Source organism: Kryptolebias marmoratus, linkage group LG1 (assembly GCF_001649575.2).
Source record: "Kryptolebias marmoratus isolate JLee-2015 linkage group LG1, ASM164957v2, whole genome shotgun sequence".
Lineage (NCBI taxonomy): Eukaryota > Metazoa > Chordata > Actinopteri > Cyprinodontiformes > Rivulidae > Kryptolebias > Kryptolebias marmoratus.
Window position 1 is genome coordinate 6,132,768 of NC_051430.1, and position 11,143 is coordinate 6,143,910.

The 11,143-nt window shown below is 40.9% G+C and overlaps 1 protein-coding gene across 5 annotated transcripts in view; it reads left to right on the forward strand.

The window, feature by feature from the left end:
- nsmfb (NMDA receptor synaptonuclear signaling and neuronal migration factor b) overlaps positions 1 to 11,143 on the forward strand; it is a 124,751-nt gene that overhangs the window by 66,610 nt on the left and 46,998 nt on the right. For 4 of the 5 annotated variants that reach the window (XM_037976060.1, XM_037976059.1, XM_037976061.1 and 1 more), the window contains 2 exons: positions 4,696 to 4,775; positions 8,619 to 8,721. In XM_037976060.1, coding sequence (XP_037831988.1) covers positions 4,696 to 4,775; positions 8,619 to 8,721 — 183 coding nt within the window. The remainder of the gene's footprint in view (positions 1 to 4,695; positions 4,776 to 8,618; positions 8,722 to 11,143) is intronic. The other variant, XR_005233288.1, reaches the window with a different exon arrangement.

The following is an 11,143-nucleotide window of genomic DNA, read 5'->3' on the forward strand; positions in this document are numbered from 1 at the left end:
GGGACAGACAGCATAAACGTTGCAGGGTAAGCTAACTCTGTTGTTTATATTCCTACCTTCGCTCTTTATGCTTGCATCTGGTCACACCCACGACCAATGAGTGAACAGGAGCTAAGCTTGCGCCACCCACAAAGCAGGGCCGACCCGGCTGGCCTTACTCTGAAGCAGCTATATTAGCTATATTAGCCTATCAGATAGGCTAATATAGCTAATATAGATACATACAGCACGTGTTGCCTTCATTATAAGGCTTATATAAGGCTTTTAATTTTTGTGGCTCCAGACATATTTGTTTTTTGTTTTTTTTGGTCCAATATGGCTCTTTCAACATTTTGGGTTGCCGACCCCTGCCCTAACCACTTCAACTGGCTCCTCTAGATATGGAGGAGCTTTACTCTGAGTCCCTCATGGATAACCTAACTTCTTACCTCATCTCTAAGGGAAAGCCCAGCTACGCTGTGGAGAAAACTCATTCTGACTGCCTGTATCTGTTCTTTTGGCCACTACACAGAGTTTATGACAATAGGTGAGGGTAAGAACGTAGACCAGAGAGCTTTGCTTTTCAGCTCAGCTCTCTTTTCACCACAACAAACCAGTACAGAATACACAATATTGCAGAAGCAGCACCGATCCATCTGTCAGTCCCTCTCTCCATTCTTTCCCTCACTCGTGGACAAGACCCAAAGATACTTAAACTCCTCAACTTGAGGTAGCACCTCACTCCCAACCTAGAGAGTGCAGTCCACCTTTTTCCAACTGAGGACCATGGCCTCAGATTTGGAGGCCACTTCACACTTGGCTGTGAACTCCTCCAGTGAGAGCAGAAGGTCATGGTATGATGACACGAACAGGACCACATCATCTGCAAATAGCAGAGATGAAATCCTTGAGGAACCTAATGAAGGTAAAGAGCTGGTCCAGTATTCCATGGCCAGGATAGAGCCCACATTGTTCCTCCTGAATCTGAGGTACGACCAGTGGCGGCTGGTGTCTTTGAATAAAAGGCAGCACACCGGCAGCTGGACTTTTCAATCAGGCAAACTTTATGATGTGACGTCAGCCCCATGGTGGGAGTCCCATGCTCTGGCGGCAGGAGGCAGTGAAATGCAAACCAAGCTGCAGTCTGCTCTGGGTGCAGAAGAGGTGTGCCCCAGAATGGTCCTATCTCTTGTGTTGAAGAGGAGCTACTGCGCATGTACAACTTTTAACGAGAGTCTATGGGCAAAGATTTTTGCGCGAAACACGTCACCAATCAGACAACGTCGATGAACGAAACAACTTTGTTAAAAAAATGTGTCAACCACAACAGCACAGCATTATCCAGAGCCTTGAATATACTGTTTTTAAGCTACACTAGTTTCAATGGTTTATTATGGACTGCTAAAATAAAATTTAAACAGTAATTGTTCAGATTTTTATGCTTAAAGCAGGCTGAACAAGAAGCACTTGGAGAGTGCAAATCTCCACCAAGACCATGGGGTGATAAAAAAAAAAATGTAGGATACAGATTGTGATCCAGATCACCACCATAATTTAATGACATGTATTTTGTGACAACCTTAACATTTCCTGAAATTTTCATCAAAATCTGTTAATCTTGTTAACAGACAGACATATTGACATAAACTGTTATTTTAACATTACTATTTGGCTACGTTCACATTACAGGCAAATACGACCCAATTCAATTTTTTTTGGCCCCTATGTGACACATCAGATTTTTCAAGGTGGTGTGAATGTGACAAATCAGCTTTTTTTCATATCCAACTCAGGTCTTTTCTTTATGTGGTACTGAATCTGATGCATATCCAATATTTTTCAAAGCAGCCACAGTGTGAACATTCATGTTGCATTTCATCTGACTTGTACTTCAGATAAAATGTAAAGAAATTGATGTAAAGAAATTGTAAAATTATATACAAATATATTTTTAAATTTTATTTACTGTTTTATGGTTGATTTATTTATTTTAATTTTTTTATGCTTTGTGAATTCTATTTTATGAGTAATGCATTGACTGAAACTGAAATTAATCATTTTACCAAACAAAAGCATGAGACAGGGTTTTTGGGGTTTTGCCAGACAGTTTTAAGCTTACAACAAATCTTGTGATGTTTTATTCTTGCAAGATCAAGTTATACACTTATTCTTTATGATTCTTTGCAGTGCCTCCCATAGAACAGGAACTGAATAATATTTATAAGAAATCATTTCTACCATCTGCAGTAATATTTTTAAACAAAACTAAATCAACAAAGCTTAACGGTTTTTATAACAATGTGATTCAATTATCTGTTTTTGCATTTGTGTGTACGTTTGTTTGAAGATGAAAGATGAAACAAAGGCTTGTTGAAGAATTTCTGCCACAGCTGTGGCAGACAAAGTTTTATCTTATCTTTAACTTTGACATCTCATCTGCAGTTGAACTGCTTGCTATAACACAACTTTTGCTGCCTTCATGACCTGTTTTTATGTTTAGTGAATAACAAATACATTGATATCTTTGTGTTCATAGGAAAGAATATGGTTTTCTTTTGTCATTCTCTAGAACTGTGTCAGGCTCAGTGGAGACGGAGACGAACCCAGAGTGCAGACTCATTTCCAAAACAAAAACTTATTAAATAAAGAAAATAAACAAAAACAAACAGCTGACATGGCAGCAACTAAACTTAACAAAAATCCAAAGCATGGCAAGGCAAGGCAACGAGGAAACAAAACACAGTGACAGCAAACGACAAACAATGAACCAACAGATTGTGGGAGAAGTGACCGGGTTTTTGAATACTGAGGGTGACGAGGTAAGTGAAAACAGGTGAGTGGGGATAATGACAGACAGGTGGAGATGGGTGTGGCAAGGAGGGAAAAAGAGTGACAGAGGAGGAGTGAATACTGAGCAACAACACAAACATGAAAACCCAAACTGAAACAATAACTAAAAACTGCAACTAAATAATAAAGATAACAAAACTGAAAACACAAAATCCAAATCCTCACAGTACCCCCCTCTTAAGGGGCGTCACGTGACTTCCTTAAAAAACAAAAATAATCCAAATAACCAAGCATGGGTGGGTGGTGGGGGGGAACAAAACAAAGGATGGCGGGCAAAAAATAACCAAAACGAATAAACAAAAAACCGACTTGGCAAAAGACCAGGGGAACAAAACAAGACCATGCCAGAAACAAGAAAAATAAGAGTTCTGGGGGACAGCCCGCACATAGTCCAGAGAGGAGCAAGGGTTCAGGCAGGCGACCCGTGAGCCGACGTGGCCAGAGTTCAGGCGGGCGGCCCGATTGCCGTTTGTGGCAAGGACAGAGTTCAAGCGGGCGGCCCAGGCTCCGTACACGATGTGAGCCAAGCAGACTCGGGCGAGGCTGGCGTGAGCCAAGCAGGCTTGGGCGAGGTCCCAGGGCTCGGCAGAGGGCGCAGGGAGCTCAGAGGGCTCGGCAGAGGGAGCAGGGAGCTCAGAGGGCTCGGCAGAGGATGCCGGGAGCTCAGAGGGCTCGGCAGAGGGAGTGAGCAGTACTGGAGAGGCTGAGGGTTCTTGTAGGTCGTTAAGTAGATAACGGAAAGTGTCTAGGGTGTCTCAGTGGGAGAAGAGGGAAAGCAGCAACTTTTTAGAGGATAGTGTCTTAATTACCAGAGAGTAAACGAAACGTCTGCGTGGAATGTCCGTGGATCCTGATCTTGATCTGAGCAGTCGGGTGTATGTATCTTGAAAGTCCTTAATTTCTTGTTGAAGTTTAAAACAGATTGTGAGGTCGGGAGATGGCCAGTCGGAGGGTGTAAAAGAGTCCGAGTTAAGGATGTCCTTTGCCGTGGACGGTGTGGAAACTTCCGCAGCTGATAATGAGGATGAGGTGGCAGTGGTCCGACCAACCGGAGAGGCTGTGGTAGCGGCAGTCTGACCCACCGGGGAGGCTGTGGTGGCGGCGACCGCTGCCTTCCTCTTGTCCCGGCGGCGGTTCCCAGAAGCAGGAGAGATCGGTCCTTTTAAAAAGGCGAGCGGGTGCTCCTCCCTCAGCTCGGCCAGGATACGAATTTTCTCCTCTGAAGTGAGATTAACGCCGACGGAGGAGTCTGCTGGGTTCTGGTTAGGTCAGTTCATTCTGTCAGGCTCAGTGGAGACGGAGACGAACCCAGAGTGCAGACTCATTTCCAAAACAAAAACTTATTTATTAAATAAAGAAAATAAACAAAAACAAACAGCTGACGTGGCAGCAACTAAACTTAACAAAAATCCAAAGCATGGCAAGGCAAGGCAACGAGGAAACAAAACACAGTGACAGCAAACGACAAACAGTGAACTGACAGATTGTGGGAGAAGTGACCGGGTTTTTGAATACTGAGGGTGACGAGGTAAGTGGAAACAGGTGAGTGGGGATAATTACGGACAGGTGGAGATGTGCGTGGCAAGGAGGGCAAAAGAGTGACAGAGGAAGAGTGAATACTGAGCAACAACACAAACATGAAAAACCAAACTGAAACAATAACTACAAACTGCAACAAAATAATAAAGATAACAAAACTAAAAACACAAAATCCAAATCCCCCCAAACTGTACATCACAAAAAACATTTTACACCAAATGTGACCGCAATACTCTAGTTATGTGTGTCTGTCAGTCCATCACACTGTATAATTTCTACAACTTGCATTGTGAAGGGATCTAACATAACGCCGTCACTTTTCCTCAGGGCGGTCCGGGACATCTGTACCTGCTGAAGAACAAGGTGGCCACCTTTGCCAAGGTTGAGAAGGAGGAAGACATGGTTCAGTAAGTATCACTAGATTTTAATGGAATTATCTGTTGTTACATCTCAATACCCCCTTCACACAAGATGACAACCCCTCAACTCTCTCCACAACCTACATCACAGTTACCAACTATCATGTGACAATCACGCATTTAACCCATTTCTCTTGCACTCGCACTGCGCCAATAAATCTCACACATCAATCCGCACATCCATCTATCCATTTTCTTTACCTGCTTCTTCTTTCCGGGTTGCAAGGGAACAGGTGTCTATATCCAGCAGTCATTGTCTAAAAGGTGGGGTACACCCTGGACATGTTGCAACTCCATCACAGGATATTGAGAGACAATCATTCACACCTAGGGGCAATATAGAGTTAACAGTCAAACAGTGCATGTTTTTTGTCTGTGGGAGAAAACTGGAATACCCTGAGAAAGCCCACAATTGCACATGAAGAACATACACCACGCAGAAAGGCCAGGAGGCAATCTTGTGACCTTCTTACTGTGAGGTGATAGCTCGCACCACTCTGCTACCCCAAATCTTACACAATATATGTAAACTGACTGCAGTTAAAACATAAACACAGAAACAATACATCAACACTTCTGTTTGTAACTGGTCAGCTGAAACACAGAGGCACTTCTGATTGGTTCTTTATCCTGGTTGGCAGCTCATTCCATCAATAGGATGATTTTACACTGCAGATCAGTGGGTAGAACCAAGTGGGTTATGTGCTTCAGGAGGGTAACAAAAAAAGGTAAATTAAAAAAGTCTACTGATCAGGGCACCTTTTATATATAAAACTTAAAGAGCATGTAAGTGAACACAAACAGCTGTGTGATGAAGTTGTCAAAATTGTTTATAGTGAGGAAAAACTTCAGAAAAAGACAAAGTTGTCTTTGTCAAATTTGATCCAATAATCAGCTGTTCCTTTCCAGTAGCATGTTCTTGTGTCTAATGGATTTGTAAAGAGTTGAGGAGGGGGCACTCAACTAGATCTAAGCGAGACATCCAGCTGGATCTCAGTGGGCCACTCAACTGGATTTTGAGTGAGACAGCTAGATGTACTGTCAAATCCAGCTGGATCTGACAGGAAAGGACAAGAAAGGAGCCTGATAACTGAAAGCTCTTCCTCCTGTTCTACGTTTAGAAACTCTAGGAACCACAAGTAAACCTGCAGTTTGAGAGTGAAATGCTCTGTTAGGAAATATGGAACCATGGGATCCTTAATATAAGATGGAGCTTGGTTATTGACAGCTTTGTATGTTAGAAGGAAGATTTAAAATTTCATTCTAAATTTGACAGGGAGCCAATGAAGAGAAGCTGAAACTGGAGAAATGTGATCCATCCTCCTAACTCTCATTAAAACTCTGGAAGCAGCATTTTGGATCAACTGAAGACTTTTAAAGAGTTTTTATGGACATCCAGATACTAAAGAATTACAGTAGTCCAGCCTAGACGTGATACATGCATGGACCAGTTTTTCTGCATCATTTTGAGATTACATAATTCTAATTTTAGTGTTATTATGAAGAAAGTAGTCCTGGAAACATTTTTAATGTGGGGGTTAATGGTGCAAGGCAAGGCAAGGAGCGTGGTAACGATAAACATGAACAAAACGGAATGACCCAGTGAAGAGTGATGAACAGAGACCGGCTTTTGAAAACAGAGGGAGAGATGATAATGGGTTGCAGCTGGGGAGATGACGAGAGACAGATGAGATGGGCGTGGCAGGGGTGACCGGAAAATTACTGGGGAGGTGAATGGTGACAAAGGAAACAGAAAGCCAATTGACTAAACTAAAACAAAGAACCAAAACTCAAAAACACAGACATTCATGACAGTTAAATAAAAAATCCTGATAAAAATTAACAGCAAGGTGCTTTACATTAGAACTGGAGGCCAAATTAATGCCATCCAGAGAAAGTGAAAGTCTGCAAAATTTGTTCCTAAGATGCTCAGGTCCAAAGACCATAAACTGTCTTGTCTGAGTTTAAAGAAGTTTAAAGTGAAGACTCATCCAGGTTTTTATGTTTCCTAAACATGCTTGTAATGTAAGTAACTGATTGGATTCATCAGGCTTTATAGATAAATATAACTGAGTATCATCAGTATAATGGAAGTTTATCCCATGCTGTCCAATAACTTCACCTCATGGATGCATATATACAGTAAAGAGTATTGGTCCAAGCCAGTGCCGGCTGGTGGAGTTCACTCCAGGGGGGCTATAAGTCCAAAATAGACATATACTAAAACATATACTAAGGCAGTGGTTCCCAAACTGTGGGGCGCGAGATGGATGAATGAAAAAAAAAACTGTTTCTGACTAAGCATAATGGACAGGTTTTTGAGGGGGACAGGTTTTTAACCCCATTTTGCACAGAGGCTTTTTTTTAATGTCTTGATGATAGCAAAGTTGAATATTGTTACAAATAAAAAGAAATAGGTTTAAAATATCACTGAGAGCAAATTATACACTTCTACAGTATAGAACTAAAAAAAATAAAAATAAAAACAGTTACACAAAAGTGTTTCACTGTAAAGATGGTTTGTAGTTTGTTTTGTTGCAAATGAAGTGTGAAATAAACTTCAGTGGAGTTTGAAAACAAAATATGTGTTTATGTCTGGTTGAACAATGTGTGTGCCCAGTAGATTTTTTTTTTTTTTTGGGGGGGGGGTGGTCATGAAGAAAGAAGAAGAAAATGTTTGGGAACCACTGTACTAAGGAATCACACCAGTGTATTTACATGAATTAAAACAACAGAAGCAACATTATAATGTATGCACATATACACAAGTGCTTCCGGAACACACCAGTACTTACTATGACAGAGGTCTCCCAAGGCACAAGCCTGTAGGGCACATTTAGCATTTATAAGACCTGCTTTCTCCCTTATTTTCAAAACTTTACCGGAGAAAATACGTCAAAGCTTGTTTTATAGTGCGAGCACTCACTACATCACGTTTTCTGCACGTACAATATAACGAAGATCAGATGTCTCACTCCGATTAGAATTCAAACCCAAACATTTTAACAGTTTTTTAGCATAAATTTTCTTAAACTAATTATATAACTATGAACTTATTTATTACCTTGTGTATGTAACTTAGTCACATAATAAACTTATTACTGCCGACTTTTCAATCAGGCAAACTTTATGACAGACAGATGTGACGTCAGCCCCCGTGGCAGGAGTCCCACGCACCGGCGGAGGGAGGTTGGTGATATGCAAACTGAGCTGCATTCAGCTCTGGGCGCAGGAGAGGTGCGTCCCAGAATGGTGCTATCTCTTGTATTAAAGAGGCCCTACTGCGCATGTACAACTTTTAACGAGAGTCTATGGGCAAAGATTTTTGCGCCCGGGGTGGAAATACGTCACCAATCAGACAACGTTGATAAACGAAACAACTTTACCTATCATTAACTATAAAATATTTATCTTACACAACTACAGATATGTATACATATATTTCGAAATATTTTTATTTTATTATTTCATTTTTTACATCTTATTCAAGGTAATGTGAGTGGTGGGGCGGCACCCTTCCGCCCTCTATTGGCCAGTCGCCACTGGTCCAAGCACTGAACCCTGAGGAATTCCATGACAAACTATGGTGTCTGAAGAGTCATTTTTAACATAAACAAACTAGAATCAGTCTAGTTTTTCTGTCTGACATTTTTTTTGTTTGTTTATTTGTTTACAAGACAAACTCTGACATATGATACATACAAGCATTTCTCATTACCTCTAGAATTTCTTCAGGTTTCAGTTAAGAGTCACACCTCTTATTTCTCCACTAAGTTACTCCTCCTGGCTGTTGCTAATTGTCTTCATTGTCTGTCTGATATGTCTGCCTAGATTCTGGAGGCGCCTCGGTAAGCTGATGAGTAGGCTGAACCCAGAGCCTAACCTGATCCACATCATGGGCTGCTATGTTCTGGGGAGCGCTAATGGAGAAAAGGTTTGTACAAAAACTGAAGAAGGTAAAAAATAATTGACCACATCTCAGTGTGCATACTGTGTGCAGCATACTGACTCCTAAAAACAGCTGCTCAGAGCCAGATACTATTTGCAGCCATATACAGAAAAATATTTTGAACCAGGGGTGTCCAAAGGGTGGCCCGTGGGTCATTTGCAAAAAAAGAATGGTATAATTTTGGCCCACATGTTTAAAAGGTTGTTGCAGATGGACACCTTTTGCAAATTTTAAGATTGACCTTTTTATGTAATTTCTTGGTTTACCAAAAAACAAATAAAATAAAAAAACTTAAAATGTGCAACATTAAGTACAGCACAAGTTTATCATCTTTAATTAATTAAGGGAATATGGAGTGCCTCTAATTTATATTAAATTTGCTAAATTTTACTTGTGTCCTTTCAAAATTGACTTTCTATGATTCAGTTTTAGCGACTACCAGCTGTACACTTTTTAGTGTACAGTGCCCACCATTTTAAGATGGGACATCCATAGTCAAGTTCAGAAGATTCTTGAAAAAACTCTTAGCTGGGATTGACACTGCAAGCCAATGAAGCGTCTGCCACCAGGCCACATGACCTGTTTTTTGTGACTCATATTACTCTAATGTTCCTGAGAATAGACTAAAATATATTTGCTGAGCACAAGAAAACAAAAAGTATTAGACACAACAGATTAAAGAAATTGAATGCTTTTCTTTTAATGAGGTAAATGCTTCTGAGGCTTTTTATTTTTTTTTTATCCACAACGATTTAGAACTCCCTTTACCCCAAAATTAGTATACCTGTTTTCTTTCACTAAAATATTGCGTGTTTATATTGTAAAGAGTTTCACAGTAAATTTAGAAAAAAATCACAAAAAAATGCATATATTTTTAAATCAAAAATAATAATTTTGTGGCCCGCTTGGACTTTCAGCTGGATAAATTTGGCCTGCGTGTCAAAGTTTGGACACCACTGATTTAGTCTGTTTTGTTCCTGAACACTGCAGAGCCTTACAAAGGACTGCTCCAGTCTGGAGAAAGACTGAAAGAGTGAGCAGTTTCTGTGTGTTGGAGAAACCAAATTAAGAGATCTGTGGTTTTAATAAATCATAGCCATTTGTTAACAATTATTAATTATGAACTTATTTATTACCTTGTGTATGTAACTTAGTCACATAATGAACTTATTACTGTCTTACTGAATAAAAGGCAGCGCACCCGCGGCTCGACTTTTCAATCAGGCAAACTTTATGACAGACAGATGTGATGTCAGCCCCATGGCAGGAGTCCTACTCTCCGGCAGTGGAAGGGTGCTGATATGCAAACCGTAGCCCGGTCCCAATACTCGCACTAAACCCTACGCCCCTCTATGAAGTGTGTACTCAGTCGAAGTCCACAGAAGGGTTCATGTGCGCAGGTTACAAGCATGCAAAAATTGGAGAATTGGGACAGTACAGGTTATGTCATCGACTTGAGCCTCTGGGTCATAACTGCGACAACAGGCCGGACTGGTCCCTGTTTTGGTATTTTAAGAAGGTGCCAGTACAATTTTAAAAGTACAGTATAGGTAATTTTGCTTACCAAAGTCATTGCATGAGACATTTGGCTGTTCAAATGTGTTTTGTTAGGTCTTGTTGAATACGGAGCAAAGTTTGATAGCATTCACACATGTATCAGAGTGAAACAATAATTATTTCAATATTATTTCACTGCCTTTTTCGTGGCAGACACAGCTTGCTCTGTCACCACTGCCATATTTTTGCCATTTAATTCAAAACCCTTTTATTGTCAATAAAGATAATTTTTTTAAAAAATTCAAAAAGTCACATGCAGCAATGAATTGTGGGTAAATACTTCGCTGAAGTCCGCCTGGATGCGGGCTTAGCTGAAGGAAGGATGTAGTACATAAAGGGGGCGAGGCTAAAGAGCACTTCGGAGAATTGGGACACACTACACACCCAAACCCTTCAGCATGAACACGCATTTGAAGGACATGAGGGTTGAACAAGGGTGCAAGTGCGAGTATTGGGACCGGGCCCAAGAGGCAGTCAGCTCTGGGCACAGGACACAGGAGAGGAGCGCCCCAGAATGGTCCTATCTCTTGTATTGAAGAGGAGTGTTGAGGAGACAAAATATTACCTAAATGAAACTCAAAACTTTAAAAAACATCTCCTCACGATGGACCGGAAAATGCACAGAGAAACCAGGAGTCAAAAATGGTCATAAGCAGTATCTTCAGTTTAAAAGATTTATTAGCCTTAGTACTAATGGAAACACTCTTACCAGCTCACAGCAGGAACACCAGAAGATGTCTGAGCTAAATCACTAAAACATAGCATTTTAACCTAAACAAAGAGCTGGCCCATCCTCCTTCGGTCATCTCTCCGGAACTCTGTATATGGACTTGTTTTTCTCCATCTTCTG